This window comes from Loxodonta africana, chromosome 13 (assembly GCF_030014295.1).
Source record: "Loxodonta africana isolate mLoxAfr1 chromosome 13, mLoxAfr1.hap2, whole genome shotgun sequence".
Lineage (NCBI taxonomy): Eukaryota > Metazoa > Chordata > Mammalia > Proboscidea > Elephantidae > Loxodonta > Loxodonta africana.
Window position 1 is genome coordinate 16,265,616 of NC_087354.1, and position 21,441 is coordinate 16,287,056.

Genomic DNA, 21,441 nt, shown 5'->3' on the forward strand with positions numbered 1-21,441 from the left:
AATTCTTACCAAGGGAGGTGTGGTATTTGGAAAATGGGGCACTCCAAGAGAAATGTTCCCTGTGTCAAGGATGAAGCCATTGTCCTGAGGGGAAGGGAGCCTCTTCGAGGTACAGTGAAGGTTTTGCCCCTGGAGTGTGGACTGTTTGGATCTCTCTGCTTCCCCCAAACCCTGAGAAACTTGCTGAGCTCGCCTTAGTTTAGCCCATATTTAAGATTCCTTTCCTGGGTATATAGTCCCTGGGTGGTGCAAAGGGTTAATGTGCTCAGCTACGAACTGAAAGGTTGGAGGTTCGAGTCCACCCAGAGGTGTCTCAGAAGGACGGCCTGGTGATCTACTTTAGAAAAATCAGCCGTTGAAAACCCTGTGGAGCACAGTTCTCCTCTGACACACGTGGGGCTGCCATGAATTGGAATCAACTTGATGGCAGCTGGTTTGGTTTTATTCTTGGGTAGGGGAGACCCTGAGTCATACAAATGGTTAATGTGCTTAGCTACTAACCAAAAGGTTAGAGGTTTGAATCCACCCAGAGGTGCCTCAGAAGAAGGCCCTGGTGATACATTTCCAAAAAACCTGTGACTGCAAACCCCATGGAGCAGAGTTCTCCTCTGATGTACGTAGGGTTACTGTGAGTTGGAGGCGATGGCAACAGGTTCTGGTTTCCCAGATGTACTAGTTTTGGTGTGGATGTCTTTGCTCCTAACACCTTGCAGTCCAGCTGTACCCAGGATCCAGGCCCTTGTCTCTCCCCTCTTTTCCTTGACTTAAAACCTAGACACTTGAAAACAAAATCACTTAGGGCAAAAAAGGCCTGAGAAACACAGAGAGGCTGATGCAAAGATACTGCAAACCAGATGTTTCCTTCTCCGTGGCAGAGAGGCACCCGAGTTCACCGGGCATCTGGGGAAGTGTTTTCCTGTAAGGAAGACATCCGTATGGGGCTGGTAGCCCGGGTAATGCGATGTGACAGTTGCCACATCAATGTGTGGATTTTTCCCCTCCCCTTCAATTATTGACCAGCACAGTCTACGTTGCATAAAAGTCTTGCAGTTCCTTGGAATGTGTTTATGTGCTGTCCTCTGCCAGAACGTTCCAGCATTTTTTCCCTACATGTATTTTGCTTTTGGGAAGATGGCCTGTCACTTTGGTTTAACTGGGCTCTTTTTTTGTGGAGCTACATATTTCTTAGGTTTGTAATGAGGCAGTGGTGGCTTGGACTTCGGGGGAGCACCGGGGATGGAGTGGGGAGCAGCGCAGGGGGCAGCATGGGAACTTGGGCCCCTGCAGTTGTGATTGAAGGATAAACCATGGGCCAGTGCATGGAAAATGTGGTTAATTTGAGCAGGGGAGACAGGTGTGTGTGATACGTCTCCTTCGTTGGTCTCCGTGGTGGCACCAGGCAGTGGCCTTCTTTCCCTCCTCAGCTCCAGGCTGTGCATCCAGCTGCTCCAGGCTGTGTGTCCAGCTTCCTGCTGGCCACCTTCACCTTGCTATCTCCAACAGGCAGTTCAGAACCGGAAACTTTAAGCCTCCTCCTCATCCTTGCTTCCTCTTGTAAAGGCAACTTCATCCGTCCACTCAAGCTCAACCCTTGGCTGTCCATTCGCCCTTCTGCCTTCCAGTTCCTGTTGCCGTTGAGTTGACCCCAGCTCACGGCAACCCCCTGTGTGTCAGAGTGGAGCTGTACTCCACAGGGCTTTCAATGGCTGGTTTTTAAGAAGTACATGAGCAGGACTTTCTTTCCAGACACTTCTGGGTGGATTCAAACCTCCATCCTTTTGGTTAGCAGTCGAGTTCATTAACCATTTGCTCCACCCAGGGACTCGTAGCTGGCTTTTTCTGCCTCCTGCTTTCTTTCTCCTCACCAGCATGTGCCTGCAGTTCCACTCTTCCTGGTTCTTAGCTGGACCACCACAGCCTCCCATTGCCCTCCCTGCCCCTGGCCTCACCCACCCTGACCCATTGTCCACACTGAAGGGGCGAGCCTTCTTTTTATTTTAAAATAGACTTCATTATTTTTTTTTTTTAGAGCAGTTTTAGGTTTACAGAAAAATTGTGCAGTAAGTACAAAGTCCCTGGATGCCTCCTCTCCCCGCACATCGTTTCTCCTGTTATCACTTCCTGCATTTGTTACAGTCGATATCGATGTGTTATTGTTATCAAAGTCCATAGTTTACATTAGGATTCACTTTTGGGGTTGTACAGTCTGATGGATTGTTTTTTATTGTTGTAAAAATGTATATAGCACAACATTTATCAATTCAACATTTTTTAAAATTTTATTTTGTTGTCGTTGAGAATGTATGCAGCAAAACATACACCAGCTTGACAGTTTCTACGTGTACCATTTGGTGACACTGATCACATTCTTTGAGTTGTGCAGCCATTCTCATGCTCCTTTTCTGAGCTGCTCCTCCTCCATTAACATAAACTTCCTAAGGTTCCTATCCAGCCTTTCGAGTAGCTGTTGTCGCTTTGATTCCGTATAACCAAAAACCAAACCCAGTGCCGTCGAGTTGATTCTGACTCATAGCGACCCTATACATAGTTCTTAAAAGAGCTTAATGCTCAAGGCAGACATTTTTTACTAGTTCAGCTGGACTATTGTCTGGTTTTAAACTCACCATGTTTTAGGTGCACAGTTTACTGATATCAGTTACATTCATCATGTTGGGCCACCACAGGGTGCTCCTTCTTTTAAAATAACTATTTTTATTTGTTTGTTTTTAAATTTCAGAAGCACTAATTCCTTCCACCTAGGGATAACCACTGTTCTCTTTCTAAAACACATCTTTGATCCTCACTTACCTTGACTCTCCCAGCGATTCATCAGGAAGCCCACGTTCCTCTACCTGTCCCTGGAGTGGCCCTGGCGGCTGGAGCCCTGTGTCCCTGGCTGGCCACCATCTTCTGGCCCAGTCCTGGTCTCGGGACTCTGCCCCCAGCCATCCCATACAGCCCCTGGACTGGTTTGTGACAGTAACTCACTGCTGTTGGGGTCCTTGTCATGGGGTATGGTCATGACCTGGGGGGTTATCACTGCCCCAATGGGCTGTGCCTTTTGTCCTGGTGCCCTGGTGCTGAGTCCTGGCCTTAGTATTTGCTGAAGAGGTGGCAGCCCCCTCTCCCCTGCAGTGTAAAAACAAACACTTTGGTTAGATCCTCCCTTGCTGGCCTCCTTCCTTGTCACCTCTTTCTTTCTGCCACCCTCTGCCCCTGGCTGTGCCCCAGCTCTCCCCCAGCTCTGCCCCTGGCTGTGCCCTGGCTCTCCCCCAGCTCTGCCCCTGATCTCTCTGTCCTTCTTCCCCTAAAGCATAGAGTCAGAGTAGGGCCTTTGGAACCAGTGAGGCCTGGGCCCACCCCAAATCCCCATGCTGCTGTTTCCAAGCGCATGATTTTGAATAAGCTCTTAACCACCTGAGCCTCACCTCAACAGCAGAATCCTCTGTGGCAACCTTCAGATGAGACATCGCAATTGGCATTGGACCTGACCCTCGGCGGGGCTCCATGTGTGTTGCTGTGGTTAATGTCACTATTTTAAAAGTCATCCCTGCACTCCCCTCCCCCGAAACACTCAGAGCCCACCCCTTGTGTACAGGGCAAGGCCCTCAAGCCCCCTCTCTTCTGCTCCAGCCATACTGCATTCCTGTCCTCTTCCTGGCATGCCACAGTCACACACACTGCCATCACTGTGCACACGGCCACCTCCCCACCTGGGGTCTCTTTCTTTCCTTGGTCGGGTCACATGCACTCTTCAGGCTTAGTGTTGGGCACCTTCTTGAAGACTCCACTGATCCCTCAATGAAAATGCCTTGCTTCTGCCTCAGCAGCCCCATGGCACAGGCCTGGTTCTACTTCTTGTCATAGGCATCATCTCTTCCTCTGGGTTGTAGTGTCTTAAGCCAGGGCTTCAGTCTAATTCACTGAGTGGATTTGTCATGTGCTTTGCACATAATAGTTACATAGAATGTGGGTTTAGTAAGCAACATGTGCTACGGCATTGTGGCCCCTGCAACATACTGTGTACAAGGCAGGTAAGAAGCCATACCAGGGGTGGAGGTACAGGCACACGTGCCACCATCTTCTCCTGGATGCTGGGAATGCATCACAGAGCTCCTCCTGGCTGGGGTTGTCTGTGCCTCAAAATCCCTCTCTACAGTGCCCCTGGTGACCACAGCCCATCCTTGGTGACAGATGACAGCCAGCTCTCCCCAGCTCCTACCGTGGGGAAAACCACACGTAACTTGTTCAGAATGGTTTCTTGTTTACTATTTACTTTTAAGGCCCTACCCATGTTTTTGCATGTTCAGCTGGAAAAGGGTTTAGCTCCTTTGAGAAATGATAGGCAAGACACAGGTTGGAAAGCTTGCTGGGAGGTCCTGGCTGGTTGAAGTTTAATCAGACTTGGAGGCAGTGCTGGGCATTGGTAGGATAGGTGAGGAACACGGCAGCCAGCTTAAGGTTCCTTGATAGGAAAATGAACAGTCATGAGAAAATGTAGGGTGTAGGCACATATGCCCATTTGAGGGAACAGACAGGATGAGAATAATCAAAGTGTGAAGGAAAGACAGGTATTTCTGTGCAAAACAGAGCAGAAAAGACCATTTGGAGATGGAGCTCCTGAGGAAAAATGGGAGTGGTAAGAAGTAGTTTTCATCTTCTCACTCACAAAAGCCAACAAATAAAGTGTTTTTCATGTTTCTTTGAACTCTCAGAGCAACTCTTGAAGCAGGTGGAGAAAGTTTCTAGAAACCACTGAAAAGCTTGAAACACCTTAGGAAAAGCAGTTAGCTCAAACCATGGTGAGTAACAATTGGTGTTGGCTTAGGCAGAATTTCTCACCTAATCTGCATAATGACCAGGTGAGAGGACAATGGTTCCATTGCATAGGTAGGAGAATCAAGGCTAGGGAGGTGGAATAAGGTCATGCAGCTAGTAATTGGAGGAGCCAGGATTTGAACCCTGCCATATTCTTTTCCCTGCACCAGGTATACAGGGTTGTATCTAAGATGCTTTATTTTGTCTTGCCCTCCATTGACTCTCAATCTGGTGAATGAATGAAGCTGATGTTTTGTTTGGGTGGTGTTTGCAGCCCCATCTCTTCCCTCATCTGATCCTTGCCCCAGCTTTCTGGGACGCCCTGAGTGTAGCCTTGGACTAGTAGGACCCTGTGCCTCTGTTCATGGGTCACCCTGCTTGCAGTGCCCTGGCCTCATCGCTGCCTGTTGATGTCTTACCTGGCCAGTGGAGCTCCCTGGGGACACTTTCCCAATGCCCTTCAGCTAATCTCATGACCCTTTGGTCTGAGTTTGATTCTGGCCCCTTGCATGCCTTGCCCTGTACTGCAGCAGCTTTTTTTAGCTCTCTCCTCTTCCATGGGTTGCAGACTCCCAGGGACAGGGTGGGGGCTTATTCGTCAGCCTCTTTGAGCCCAGGAGAGTGCTGTTGACGAAGTCAGGAGACTTGGCCAGGATAGCTGAGTTAGCTAATGATGATGAGCCTCTGATGGGTCCAGACCTCTGGGATTTAGCTCTAGGGACCTCACCCTCTTGTTTGGGGAATCTAGGAGTGTCACAGAATCAAATCTGTGACTTACATCTTTCTGGGGGTCCACATCACCTGTCACTCAATGGGAGAAGGAAACTGGCGTGGTGAGGTAGGCTCCTCACAATGCCTTGTTGATAGCTATCACCACTGCACAGCCGTCTGTCCAAGTCTAGTCTCCTCTCACACCCTGGCCAGTGGAGGTCCAGAGGATATGGAGTCATCTTTTTTAAAAATGTAAATATTGTACTTTACATTTTCCAGCCCTGGGAGTGGAGTGCACTGGCTGCAGGGTCTCAGAAGTGATGCCCTGCGTTGCTCAGCACCCGCCAGTCCCCTGGGATCCGTCATTTGTCCTCGCTGAGCTGGGTGCAACCTCTCCAAGGAGTCTGCCACCATTTCTCCCTCCTGCTTCCTCTTGACAGGGTCACAGGCTTCACTGATCCAAGGCTCCTCCTCTCCAGAAGACTGCTGCTGCTTTCCAAGAGCTGATTTTGAGGACAGTGCATTATAGGCTTGTTAAATGCGATTGGACTTCACTTTCATTGTTATGTGCACTTAGCAGCCCAAGATTCATTTCGGGAAAAAAAAAAAATTTCAGTCTATTTTGTGAGAACTTATGTGACTAATTAATGCCCTGCAGTGTGCTGTGAAACTGTACGGCACCCCACAAACACCAAATCCTAACACCCTTCCCGTTTGAAGGAATACGCCATATTAGTACATTGAACATCTTTTGATTCACCTTATTAAACAGGAAAATAATCCTTTCTGGCTGTATAAACCTCCTCTAAGTTCTAGTATGCACCATTCTGAAGATGAGTAAGTTGAATAAATGAAGTCAGATGCCAAGCTTTTAATTGGCCCTTCTCTCCCCGTGAGCTCTACCAATTTTGGAACGGTTGTCTGAGGCGATGTAATTAACCACTGACAAGATGCTGACGCAGTGGAGGAGAGACTCTTGGTTTTTGGCAAAGAAGGGCTGTCTATGCAGGGGTAATGCATAGTTACTGGCCAATGTCATTGCAACATGGTCTTCACAAAGTTTTCTACTAAAATTCCTCAGATAGCAAAGAAGAATGAAGAAGGGATGGTGAGTTAACCTGAATGGCCCAGAAAATTTGTTTTAAAGCCTCGAGCCTTATATTCAATTAGCCAGGCGACTTTTGTTTTCTACTCCACGTTTACATTTTCCTCCAAATATTTTAAGTAAAAGGGTTTGACTGGGAAGGCACCTCATTTTATTCTGTGGCTTCTGGAGCCCTTGGGCTCAGATACACAGTGCTTCAGAAGCAGGGGTATTAAAAAAAATAATAAGATTCCAGAAAACAATCAAAGTGACATTGGTTTATAAAATGTCATGCTGTCAAGTGTTGGTATATAACCCTTTTTTGCCCAAGAAAATTGGTACATATTTTGCTTTGTAGTCAATAGTGAGTCATTTATAAAGACGTGGGAAGCCTTGTTCAGGGGACAGTGGTCACTCTGTCCTAGTCAGTGATCTCAGAAAACATTGGTTCTTAAATAAATATCGTGAATCATTCTGATTCAAACCTCTGCTGAGAATTTGCATTTCTAACAAGTTCCCAGGTTATCTTGCTGGGTGACCTTACTCAGCGTTGGTTCGCTGCTACTGGTTAGGGATCACTTCTGAGAACTACTAGTAGAGCAGTGATTCTCAAAATTTATTATACGTAAGAATCGCCTGGGGATCTCCTTAAAATGTAGATTCTGATTCAGTATATCTGGGGTAGAAATGCGAATTCTGGGCCTTTGAAGCCCGGAACCTTCCCTTTGTCCCTCATCAGAGGCTCCATGCAGTTTAAACTGCCCTCTAGCGGCCGGCTTGCTGTGTGCACCTCATCATTTTCTCTTGGCTTTTCCTTAGTTGTGGCTGTGTACATAAAGGGATCCTGGTGGCCCACTGAAGATGTGTTGAGGACCTCTGATCCTGCAAGAGAGGGTCTGATGAAGGTGAGTGATGTGGTTGTTTATTTTTAAGACATTGAGTTTTTGTCTGTTACCATTTTTAAGTGTACACTTCAGTGGCATTAATTATATTCACCATGTTGTACAGCCATCACCACAATTTCCAAAACTTTTTCATCATCCAGACAGAAACTCAGTGCCCTTCAGCAGTAATTCCCTTTTCCCCACCTCCCAGCCTCTGGAACTACTAATAAACTTGTATCTCTATGCGTATTCTAGATACCTTGTTAAGTGGGATCAGACAGTACTCGGCCTTTTGTATCTGACTTATTCACTCAGCATGTTTTCAGGGTTCATCCATGTCATAGCTTGCATCAGGAATTCATTTCTCTTCATGGCTGAGTAGTATTCCATCGTATGCATATACCAAATTTTGTTTATCCATTCGTCTGTTGACGAACACTTGGGTTGTTTCCACCTTTTGGCTGTTGTGAATAATGCTGCAATGAACAGTGGTGTACAAGTATCTGTTTAAGTCACTGCTTTCAAGTCTCTTGGGTATATACCTAGGAGCGGAATGGCTGGGTCATATGGCATTTCTCTGTTTAACTTTTTGAGGAACTGCCAAGATGTTTTCCACAGTGGCTGTACCATCTTACATTCCCACCAACAATGAGTGAAGTTTCCAGTTTTTCCACATCCTCACTGACACTTTTATTTTCTATTTTTTGATACTAGCCATCCTAGTGGGTATGTCCAGACAGGCCCTCTGGGCTGAGCCTTGGCTGAACTATCTTCCTCACTTCTGCCCGTTTCTGTTTGATTGGCATATTTGCCTTAATACCGTGGGTAGGAAGAAAGATAAAGTTTCCTTGCAGTGTTGAGTTGGTGGGTCTGTCCATAGCTATCTGGAGTACTGCTTGGTACCCTTTATGGGAATCTTTAAATACTGAGTGAAATATCAGTACTCTTTTAAATTCAGTTTGGAGAATAAGTTGATAATCCCGTTTTGTTTCTATTGAAAAATTAAAAAAAAAAAGCAACCTCACAAATTCAGTTTTTTTTTTTTTGACATCTACTTTATTGAGATATATTTCACATACCATAAAGTCCTCCTCTTTAAGAGTAAAATTCTGTGATTGTTTTAGTACCTTCTCCAGGTTGTACATTGATCACCACTATCTTATTCCAGACCTCTTTCACCGCCCCCCCAAAAAAACCCGATTAGCAGTCACGAGCTCCCCTCCTCAGCCAACCCCCACCCCAACAGCCTCTGGAAACCATGAGCCTTCTTTCTGTCTCTATATATGTGCCTGTTCTGGATATTTCATATAATGGAAAATGAAGTAATGTTTTCAAAGGCCATCCATGTTGTAGCACGTAGCAGCACTTCATTCATTTTTATTGCTGAATAACATTCCGTGGTAGGAATGCACCACATTTTATTTAGAGATTCATCAGCTGATTGATGTTTGAGTTGTTTTCTACTTTTTGGGTGTTTAGTGTTACTAAGAACATTTGTGTACAAGTTTTTGTGTGGGCATATGTTTTCCAGTTCTCTTCGGTTTATAAGGTCAAAGTAGGATTACTGGGTCATATGGTAGTTTAATATTTTACATTTTCAGAAGCTGTCAAACTGTTCTCCAAAGTGGCTGCACCATTGTGCTTCGCTGCCAGCATCGGATGAGGGTTTCAGTTTCTCCCCATCCCAGACAGCACTTGTTACTGTCTGTCTTTTTGACGCTCTGCTATCCCAGTAGGTGAAGAGTGGTATCCGTTTGTGGTTTTTCTTTGCACTTTTCTGACAGGTAATGGTGCTGAGAAGCATTTTATGTGCTTATTGACCCTTGTGTATCTTCTCGGGAGAAATGTCCTTCAAATCTTTTGCCTATTTAAAAAAATTGGGTTATTCCTGTTTTTATTGTTGCATCGTAGTTCTTTATATGTTCTAGATTCCAGTTGCCATGGAGTCAATTCCAACTCATGGGGACCCCATGTGTGTCAGAGTGGAACTGTGCTCCACAGGGTTTTCAGTGGCTGAGTTTTTGGAAGTAGATGGCCAGACCTTTTTTCTGGGACCCTCTAGGTGAACGTGAGATTCTTGGTTAGCAGCTGAGTATGTCACCTGATTATGCCACTCAGGGACTCCATGTTCAGATATCCCTTATCAGATATGTGACATGCAAATATATTTATATATATATTTTGATTCTCTGGGTTGTCTTTCACAGTCTGGTTTTAACTGCCTTGAGAGGTGTTATTCTGAAAAAGTTTTTCTTCTGGGAAATTAACTGTGTCTGGAGATTTCTCAAATAACCATGATGTACTCAGTCATGGTGCCTGATGTACCCATTTGTGTTGTCATCCCATCCTTTTGCCACAGGTGGGCCAGGTGGTATTTCGTGGTTGGGTGTTCTGAGTGCTAGGAAGAATCTGGCTCACTCTTTAAATACCCCTTTTAGAACAAGGTGGTCACTTTCTCCATGTGTCATCTCTTTTAAGTATAGATGAGAAAACCCCCCTTCCATTTTTTGAAAGTGTGGTCCATGTTGTAAACAGAAAGAAAACAAAACAAAAAAACTAAACCTGTTGCCATTGAGTCGATTCCGACTGATAGTGACCCTATAAGACAGACTGGAACTGCCCCATAGGGTTTCCAAGGAGTGGCTGGTGGATTCGAAATGCTGACGTTTTGGTTAGCAGCCAAGCTCCAAATGACCGTGCCAACAGGAAGAAACATGGATGTTATTTCCTTTTAATGAACCGTGTTTTAATGATCTACACTACCGTGGCTATATATGGGGGTTTTCATTTCTCCTTCCATTTGTAGAACTTTGGATCTTTTTTTTTCTTCTTTTAATTACATTTTGTTCCTGAGCCAGTTCTTCTTCACAAATTACCAAAAAAAAGCTTTCTTAATGTTCTTTTTGTTTACATAATTAGTGATCCTAGTTCAGGGATTAGAACTGGATTGTGGTTTTGGGTTTTCAGAAACATTTCTAACTCAAAATCACATGGAGCACGTTTTTTTCCTCCTTAATGAAATTGGACAAATTAAGTACATTTTCTTCTCTTTTTTCTCCTGCCAGTTTTGTTTGGATATTTCCCTTCTGCCAGATGCAATCTGCTTTTCTCTTCTGGCTTTCTTCTGCACTTTTTGGATTTGTAAGTTGAAAAATACAACCTCCCACATTATACTGATCAAGTTTTATGACCAACTAGGAAACCCTGGTGGTGTACTGGTTAAGTGCTACGGCTGCTAACCAAAGAGTCGGCAGTTCGAATCCGCCAGGCGCTCCTTGGAAACTCTATGGGGCGGTTCTACTCTGTCCTATACGGTCGCTATGAGTTGGAATCAACTCGATGGCAATGGGTGGGTGATGTGAGATACAGGATTCTAGCGGCTGCTCAGAGCTGAGCTGGTGTGGTTTTCACAAATCTTTTTCTCATCTAAGATATGAAGTTGAAATATTTTACATTCTGGGCCAATTAATAAGTTTGTTGGCACGGAAGACTTTGTGCCATTTGCCCAGGTGCCGCAAGCTGCTTGATTTTTATTATCAGAGCCTTTGAAAACACATAAGTGTTTTAGGGACCACACTGGTGAGTTTCTCCCTTGTCTAGAGGAGGAAACCAAGCTTCAGATAGATTATGCGTTGCTGAGGAGCACCTAGCAAACCCAGGCCAAGAACCCACAGCTACATATAATAATAACGATGGTGATTATAATCATTATTGTTATTACTTAAGGTCAAGTATTAAATATAAAACCAATTGTTAATACTTGTATTGAACTTCCAATTTCCAAAGTCTCAATGGTCATGAATGAAGATGCAGAAGGGAACTGAGGGTTGGGCCCAAGCAGGCATGCCAGCCCTGGACTCAGTGGCCCCCGGAGCTGCTGTTTCCAGCTTGTGTCCCACACAGCCCTCACCCAGCTGTCTCGAGGTCTATTTAGAATGAGGCAGAGAAATCAGTAAGTGTAATCACTTGCCCTCTTTGAGCTTTGTTTTCCTCACCCGTAAACAGCAGTCCCTGCCCTGCAGACCTCTCCTGGGGGTGGTAAGAATCAAAGGGTGGCATGTGGGTCAACATCACCACCCAGCTAAGGGTGTTGCTGATCTTGCGACCATCACATAGCAGTGTGGTTGGAGTGAAATCCAATGCAACCATAGTGAAATCCAATTGTAAATAGCTGATGGGTTTCATCTCATACCCCATGTTGTAGTGGCTGCTTGTGGCTGTCTGGGGGACTCTCTTTAGGTGGATTCTGAAACCATGTCCAGGCTGAGCCAGCTAGAGTGTGGTTAGGGTTGGCAATTTTTAAAAAAAATTTTTATTGTGCTTTAATTGAAAGTTCACAAATCAAGTCAGTCTCTCACACAAAAAACTTATATACACCTTGCTACATACTCCCAGTTGCTCTCCCCCTAATGAGATAGCCCGCTCCCTCCCTCCACTCTCTCTTTTCGTGTCCATTTGCCAGCTTCTAACCCCCTCTACCCTCTTATCTCCCCTCCAGGCAGGAGATGCCAACATAGTCTCAAGTGTCCACCTGATCCAAGAAGCTCCCTCCTCACCAGCATCCCTCTCCATCCCATTGACCAGTCCAATCCCTGTCTGAAGAGTTGGCTTTGGGAATGGTTTCTGTCCTGGGCCAACAGAAGGCCCGGGGGCCATGACCACCAGGGTCCTTCTAGTCTCAGTCAGACCATTAAGTCTGGTCTTTTTACAAAAATATGGGGTCTGCATCCCACTGCTCTCCTGCACCCTCAAGGGTTCTCTGTTGTGTTCCCTGTCAGGGCAGTTATCGGTTGTAGGCGGGCACCATCTAGTTCTTCTGGTCTCAGACTGATATAGTATCTCTGGTTTATGTGGCCCTTTCTGTCTCTTGGGCTCGTAATTACCTTGTGTCTTTGGTGTTCTTCACTCTCCTTTGGTCCAGGTGGGTTGAGACCAATTGATGCATCTTAGGTGGCCCCTTGCTAGCATTTAAGACCCCAGATGCCACTCTTCAAAGTGGATGCAGAATGTTTTCTTAATAGATTTTATTATGCGAATTGACTTGGATGTCCCCTGAAACCATGGTTCCCAGATCCCTGCCCCTGCTACGCTGGCCTTTGAAGCATTCAGTTTATTCAGGAAGCTTCTTTGTTTTTGGTTTAGTCCAGTTGTGCTGACCTCGCATATACTGTGTGTTGTCTTTCCCATCGCCTAAAGTAGTTCTTATCTACTATCTAATTAGTGAATACCTATTTCCCACCCTCCCTACCTCCCCTCTCTTGTAACCATCAAAGAATATTCTCTTCTCTGTTTAAACTATTTTTCCAGTTCTTATAATAGTGGTCTCATACAATATTTGTCCTTTTGCAACTGACTAACTTCACTCAGCATAATGCCTTCCAGATTCCTCCATGTTATGAAATGTTTTACAGATTCATCAGTGTTCTTTATCGATGCATAGTATTCCATTGTGTGAATATACCATAATTTATTTCTCCATTCATCCATTGATGGGCACCTTGGTTGCTTCCATCTTTTTGCTGTTGTAAACAGTGCTGCGATAAACATGGGTGTGCATATATCTGTTTGTGTGAAGGCTCTTATTTCTCTAGGATATATTCCAAGGAATGGGACTGCTGGATCCTATGGTAGTTCTATTCCTAGCTTTTTAAGGAAGCACCAAATCGATTTCCAAAGTGGTAGTACCATTTTACATTCCCACCAGCAGTGTAGAAGTGTTCCAGTCTCTCCACAACCTCTCCAGCATTTATTATTTTGTGTTTTTTGGATTAATGCCAGCCTTGTTGGAATGAGATGGATGAGTTGGCAATTTTGAAATGACTTTATATGTGCGCTGCCATTGTTAAAAAAAAAAAATTAGCTGCCATCAAGTTGGCTCCCGATTCATGGTGACCCTACATACAATGGGAACAGACCAGGGTTTTCACTGATTGATTTTCAGAAGTAGGTCACCAGGCTTTTCTTCCCAGTCTGTTTTAGTTTGGAAACTTCACTGAAACCTGAATGGCATCATAGCAACACGCAAGCTTCCACTACTAGACAAGAGTGGTCGCTGCACATGGAGTGCATTGGCTCGCAAATGAACCTGGGTGTCCTACATGGAAAGGAAGAATTCTACCATGGAACCATCACTGCTCCCTGGAATGTGGTTTGATTAGCTATGCCTGCTGGGGGTGAAGCAGTGGGAAGCCTTTGTTTATGCTATGTGTTTGCCATCCGTCGTTATCGTTAGGTGCCGTCGAGTCGGTTCCGACTCATAGCGACCCTATGCACAACAGAACGAAACATTGCCCGGTCCTGCGCCGTCCTTACAATCGTTGTTATGCTTGAGCTCGTTGTTGCAGCCACTGTGTCAGTCCACTTTGTTGAGGGTCTTCCTCTTTTCCGCTGACCCTGTACTCTGCCAAGCATGACGTCCTTCTCCAGGGACTGATCCCTCCTGACAACATGTCCAAAGTGTATAAGATGCAGTCTCGCCATCCTTGCCTCTAAGGGGCATTCTGGTTGTACTTCTTCTAAGACAGATTTGTTCGTTCTTTTGGCAGTCCATGGTATATTCAATATTCTTTGCCAACACCACAATTCAAAGGCGTCAACTCTTGTTTGGTCTTCGTTATTCATTGTCCAGCTTTCACATGCATATGATGCAATTGAAAATACCATGGCTTGGGTCAGGAGCACCTTAGTCTTCAAGGTGACATCTTTGCTCTTCAACACTTTGAAGAGGTCCTTTGCAGCAGATTTCCCCGATGCAATGTGTCTTTTGATTTCTTGACTGCTGCTTCCATGGGTGTTGATTGTGGATCCAGGTAAAATGAAATCCTTGACAACTTCAATCTTTTCTCCGTTTATCATGATGTCGCTCATTGGTGAGGATTTTTGTTTTCTTTATGTTGAGGTGTAATCCATACTGAACACTGTGGTCTTTGATCTTCATTCGTAAGTGCTTCAAGTCCTCTTCACTTTCAGCAAGCAAGGTTGTGTCATCTGCATAACGCAGGTTGTTAATGAGTCTTCCTCCAATCTTGATGCCCCGTTCTTCTTCACATAGCCCAGCTTCTTGTATTATTTGTTCAGCATACAGATTAAATAGGTATGGTGAAAGAATACAACCCTGATGCACACCTTTCCTGACTTTAAACCGATCAGTATCCCCTTGTTCTGTCTGAACAACTGCCTCTCGATCTATGTAAAAGTTCCTCATGAGCACAATTAAGTGTTCTGGAATTCCCATTCTTCGCAGTGTTATCCATAGTTTGTTATGATCCACAGAGTCAAATGCCTTTGCATAGTCAATAAAACACAGGTAAACATCCTTCTGGTATTCTCTGCTTTCAGCCAGGATCCATCTGACATCAGCAATGATATCCCTGGTTCCACGTCCTCTTCTGAAACCGGCCTGAATTTCTGGCAGTTCCCCGTCGATATATTGCTGCAGCTGTTTTTGAATGATCTTCAGCAGAATTTTGCTTGTGTGTGATATTAATGATATTGTTCTATAATTTCCACATTCGGTTGGATCACCTTTCTTGGGAATAGGCATAAATATGGATCTCTTCCAATCAGTTGGCCAGAAAGCTGTCTTCCATATTTCTTGGCATAGACGAGTGAGCACCTCCAGCGCTGCATCTGTTTGTTGAAACAGGTCAATTGATATTCCATCGATTCCTGGAGCCTTGTTTTTCACCAGTGCCTTCAGAGCAGCTTGGACTTCTTCCTTCAGTACCATCGGTTCCTGATCATATGCCACCTCTTGAAATGGTTGAATATCGATTAATTCTTTTTGGTATAATGACTCTGTGTATTCCTCCCATCTTCTTTTGATGCTTCCTGCGTCATTTAATATTTTCCCCATGGAATCCTTCACTATTGCAACTGGAGGCTTGAATTTTTTCTTCAGTTCTTTCAGCTTGAGAAATGCCAAGCGTGTTCTTCCCTTTTGGTTTTCCATCTCCAGCTCTTTGCACATTCATTGCCAACCGTAGGCAATACAAATAGAGAGGATTTTTTTTTATGTTGGTGAAAATATACTCAACCAAAATATACACCATTTGAACAATTTCTACATGTAGAATTCAGTGACACTGATTACATTCTTCAAGTTGTGCCACCATTCTTGCTATCCTTTTCCAAATTATTCTATTACTCTTAACATAAACCTCCTGCCCCTAAGCTTCCCATCTCACCTTTCCAGTTGCTGTTGTCAATTTGATCTCACATTGATATTTCTTTAAATGAGCACAAGGCTTAAAGCAGACGTACTTTACTAATTAAGATAAACTACTTTATTTTTTATTTTTTTCCTTCAAAGAAGACTTCAGGGGAGAGTTTTGGTTTAAGATTTAAAATTTAAAGATTATCTCAGGACTAATTTTGGGGGTTTATCCCACCTCCATGGCTCTAGAAAATCTGGATTCCATTATAAATTTGAAATTCTGCTCTACATTTTCCCCTCTTTTGATCAGGATTCTGTTATAGAATCTTTGATCAAAACGTTCAGTAATGGTAGCTGGGCACCATCCAGTTCTGGTCTCACGGCAAAAGAGGTAGTTGTTCATGGAGACAACCAGACACACAAATGCAGAGGATTTTAACAGGCAGGAGCATGAAGTCATTTTGACTTCTTGAGGATATCTGTATTAAAGCTTCAGTATCTGTGCGGGTTTGACTTTGACCACAATGCAATCTTCTCACTTGTGATAGCTTTGGTATGGACAAGAGAGGGTTCCATCTGGCAGCCTCAGAACCCAGTGGGCCGTGATTCCCAAGCATTCTCTGAGATTATAACTCCAGTGTGTGCTCAAACCTGTCACAACTCATTAAGATTAGTTGCTTTGATGTATAATTCTATCTCCCCATTTATTTACTCTCCTTCTGAGTGCCAGGACTTCACTGTCGTTAAACACGTCCAGCAAATGGTGTGCCCTGGTCTCTTGGAGTTAACTTCTTGCTTTATTAGCATGGTTTTTTGTACTCTGTAGACTTCCATTCCATGACTGTGGCCCTTGGGGCCCAGGAGCCTTCTCTGGCACTGCCCCTTACTCCAGGAGGCCACATTGGTGGGAAGGTCAGTGGAATGAAAACCCGGTTAGAAACTATGATTCACATTTTGGCTCTTGAGCCCAAAAAGAATCATATGATGGTGGAGCACATACCTGGCCCCAGTGGTTGGTTCCAAACACAAAATTTATTGTGTCTGATTTTCTTCTCTGGTTTGACTTAGTTCTTCCTTCCTTTTTTTTTTCTTCAAAGGTTCAGTCATTTGGGGAAAGGATTATACTTTTTATTCTAAATGTCATTATTTTTGGAAGATTGGAGAGAAATCTGGATGCCGATGACATGTTTTTTTTACCTCACTCTGTGAAGGAGCAAGCTAAAATTTTGTGGAGAAATGGAGCGGCTGTTGGATTTTACACAACTAAAACGAAAGGTAACAGACACTCTGTGGCTCAGGACCACCGCCATTTCAGGACCTGGGGGGCATGGGGTTGGGGGGTTCCCTCTCTAGATGTCTGCCTACCTCGAGGACTCTCTCAGCCCATTATTTGCAGAGAATCTTCTGGCACCATGAAGTACCACTAATTAAGCTATCATGTAAATAAACTCAAGGTATGGATTTCATTTCTACCACACTTTTCATCTTAATGGCAAACAGGGTGAAAACCAGGCCTCTCTGATTCCCAGGCATTTGCCATGTCCCCGTTAAAATACTTGTTACAGTTAACAGTGTAAGATGACTTTATAATCACAGTGCTTTTCATTTCTTTTCTTTAATGTCACCAATTAGCTGTCAGAAAAAAATACCATTGCTAATAGTTGACATGTGGCGTGAAAGCACACAGATGCCAAGATTTATAGACATTACCTCAGAAGAGAGGGAGTTGGGCCACAAGGTTAGGTGAAAAGACGGTGACTTATTTTTAGGGACTGTCATGAGCAGGAAATATGGAACGAGCACCATTATGCCAAAGGGACTGGTCTCCTCTTTAAAGTTTTCTTTAATCATCAACATCTCTGACCCAATGATCCCAGCCTCATCATTTGGTTCTTATAAAGGTCTAAATTTTAGCAAAAGTAAAACTTCTTGTTAAATCACCCTGGATGTACTGTTGCCTAAGCTCCATGTTTTGTCAGGGGATCAAGAGGCTGATTTGGGTTTTGTGCTCACATCGTGTGTATGTTCCACCTGTCCAGGATGGAATAACTCTGGATTTTTCACTTTTTCCCCTCAATGTGACATCACCAGTTCCCCATCCAGACAATCCCTTTAGTTAATTATTTGTCGAGCTCAGTCACAGCTCAGTGCCTGTGTCTTTTGGCAAGTTTTCGCTCCTTTTATCATGAGAGCTATTTGTCCTCTGATTTTGATGTACTGTTTCACTTATTTGCGTGGTCGTGTTCTTTAGTCATTGCTTTTAGATAGGCCAAGGCACCTGGAGGATACTTAAAATGAAAGGGTTCGCTTTGCAATTCCTCTTTCTTCGGCGACTCATTAGTTGCCATTTTCTGCCAAATGGCTGGTCTTAATTCTGTAGCACAATCATTTGTGCCACACAGTTGATGTTAGTTGCCATCAAGTTGGCTCCAACTCATGGTGACCCCATGTATGAGACCGAAATGTTTCCTGGTTCTGCTCCATCTTTAAGATTGTTGGAATGCTCAAGTCTATTGTTGCAGTCGAACGAAATGTTTCCTGGTTCTGCTCCATCTTTAAGATCGTTGGAATGCTCAAGTCTATTGTTGCAGTCACTCTGTGTTTTGAGTGGCTTCCAACCAAGGGGGCTCATCTTCCATGCTATATCAGCCAATATTCTCTTGTGATCCGTAAGGTTTTTTATTTTTTTTGGTCAATTCAACTTTTGACAGGTGTACAACTTATTGATGGCAAATAATCAACTATGAGCCCTACCCTTAATCAATGTGATTTTTCCATCACTATAAATTTAAACTCAGTACTCCATAAGCAATAACCCCTCGTTTTCTAGTCCTCCTCACGCCTGGTAGCCACTAAGAAACTTTAGGTTCTATATATTTGCCTGTTCTTGTTTTTTATGTAAGTGAGACCATACAATATTTGTCCTTTTGTCATTTACTTACTTTGCTCAGCATAGTGTCTTCAAGCTCCATTCATATTGTAGCATGTATCAAGACTTCATTTCTCCTACTGGCTGTGTAGTATTCCACTGTATATATATGTACCACATTTTGTTTATCCGTTCACCTAGTGATGGGCATTTAGGTTATTTCCACCTTTTGGCTATTATGAATAGTGCTGCAGTAAACATTGGTGTACAAGTCTGTTTGAGTCTTTGCTTTCAAGTCTTTCGGGTATATACCTAGGAGTGGAATTGCTGGGTCATATGGTAGTTCTATTTTTGGTTTTTTGAAGAACTGCCACACTGTTTTCCACAATGGCTGTACCATTTTGCATTCCCACCAGCAATAGATAAGGGTTTCAATTTGTCCACATCCTTGCCAACATTTGTTATTTTCCTTTTTTTTTTTTTTGTCTTGGTCATCCTGGTGGGAGTGAAATGGTATATCACTGTTTTTGATTTGCAGCTCTCTGATGTCCAGGTGGCACAGTGGTTAAGAGCTTGGCTGCTAACCAAAGAGTTAGCAGTGTGAATCCACCAGCCGCTCCTTGGGAACCCTAGGAGAAAGTTCTACTCTGTCCTATAGGGTCGCTATGAGTCGCTATCAGTGGGAATCGACTCAGTGGCAATGGGTATGGATGTCTAATGATGCTGAACATCTTTTCATGTGTTTGGTGGCCATTTTAATGTCCTCTTCAGTGAAATGTCTATTTAAATCCTTTGCCCTTTTTACGATTGGGTTATTTGTCATTTTGTTAAGTTAAGTTTTATGTATATTTTGGTTATTAGATTTTTATTGGATATATAATTTCTGAAGATATTCTCTTGATGAACAATAAAGTCTCATTTATTTATTTTGTTGTTTGCTGTTTGTGCTTTTATTGTTTTATTAGATAATCAAGTGTTAAAAGCTAAGTGGGATAGCATTGCCCCTACATTTTCTTCTAAGAATTTTATGATTTTAGTTTTCATATTTAGGTCCTTAATTCATTTTGAATTTGTTCTTGTGTGTGGTGCGAGGCATAGATCCTGTTTCATTTTTCTGCATGTGGAAATCCAATTTTCCCAACATCATTTATTGAAAAGACACTTCTTTCCTCATGGAATGGACTTAGCACTCTTTTCAAGAATCTGTTGACTATAGATGTGTGAGTTTATTTCCACACTCAGTTCTCTTCCATTGTTTCTATGTGTCTGTTGTTTATACCAGTACCAGGCTGTTTTGATTACTGTAGCTGTATAATATGTTTTAAAATCAGGAAATGTGAGTCCTCCTACTTTGTTCTTCTCATTCAACATTGCTTTAGCTATTTGGGTCCTCTTGCCATTCCATATAGAGTTGACGATTGGTTTTTCTATTTCTTTAAAGAAGGCTATTGGAATTTTAATTGGGATTGTATTGAATTATAGATAGCTTTGGGTAGTATTGACATCTTAATAATACTAAGTCTTCCAGTCCATGAACACAGAACATCTTTCCATTTATGTACGTCTTCTTTAACCTCTTTCAGCAGTGTTTTACAGTTTTTATTGTATAAGTCCTTCACATCCCTGGTTAGATTTATTCCTAGATATTTTATTCTCTTAGATGCTATTGTAAATGGAATTGTTTCTCTAACTTCCCTTTTAGATTTCTCATTGCTGGTGTATAGAAATCTAACTGATTTTTGTTTGTTGATGTTCTACCCTACAACTTTGCTAATTTCATCTATTAGTTCTAGAAGTTTTCTTGTGGACTTTTTGGGATTTTCTATCATGTCATCTAAAGATAGAGATAATTTTACTTCTCTTCTAATCTGGGTGCTTTTTTTTTCTTGTCTTATTGCTCTGGCTAGGACTTCTAATACAATATTGAGTAGAGGTGGTAAGAGTGGGCACCCTTGTCTTGTTCCTATTTCAAGGGGAAAGCTCTCAGTCTTTCTCCATTGAGTATAATGTTAGCTATTGGCTTGCGATCCATAGGTTTTCCACAGCTAATTTTTGGAAGCAGATTGCTTTCTTCCTAGCCTGTCTTAGTCTGGAAGCTCTGCTGAGACCTGTCCACCATGGGTGACCCTGGTAGTATAGCTTCCAGCATCATAGCAACACACAAGCCACGATAGTATGACATAGTGATAGACAACTGGTGGTTTGTTCCTTAGATATCCTACTAATAGTAACAAAAACTATTAACAGGTTTTGACTTGATGAATGAGAATCAGAGCCATGGGGCAGAAAGACCTTGGCCTTGGCAAGTCCTGCTATTACTCCTGAGCAGTGTTTCCAGCACCTTTGGAGATGAAGCAGCCATTGCCTGTGGCTGCCTTGTTCTTCCTAGGGCAGGCTCAGAGCATTGGAGTGGAAGGAGGGCCTTCCGGCATTAAGCTGCGTCAGGTCAGACTGTTTTTAGGTGCTGTCAACTAGATTCCAACTCATAGTGACCCTATAGGACAGGGTAGACCTGCCCCATAGGGTTTCTAAGAAGTGGCTGATGGGTTTGAACTGCCAACCTTTTGCTTAGCAGCTGTCATAGATTGAATTGTTTCCCCCCAAAATATCTGTCAACTTAACTGGGCCATGAGTCCCAGTATTATGTGATTATCCACCATTTTATGTGATTTCCCTGTGTGTTGTAGATCCTATCACTACGCTGTAATAAAATGGATTAGTGGCAGTTATATCGATGAGACCTACAAGATTGATAGTGTCTTAAGCCAGTCTCTTTTGAGATATAAAAGAAGCCAGCAGAGAGACATGGGGATGTCACACCACCAAGAAAGCAGTGCCTGAAAGCAGTGCCGGGGGCAGAGTGCATCCTTTGGCCCTGGGGTCCCTGCTTAAAGAAGGTCCTAGTCTGGGGAAAGATTGT

The 21,441-nt window shown here is 43.5% G+C and overlaps 1 protein-coding gene across 1 annotated transcript in view; it reads left to right on the forward strand.

The window, feature by feature from the left end:
• The window catches only part of FAM169B (Protein), a 122,063-nt gene that overhangs the window by 79,724 nt on the left and 20,898 nt on the right, over positions 1-21,441 (forward strand). Inside the window, exons 4-5 of the mRNA XM_064267068.1 lie at positions 7,433-7,518; positions 16,750-16,927. Coding sequence (XP_064123138.1) covers positions 7,433-7,518; positions 16,750-16,927 — 264 coding nt within the window. The remainder of the gene's footprint in view (positions 1-7,432; positions 7,519-16,749; positions 16,928-21,441) is intronic.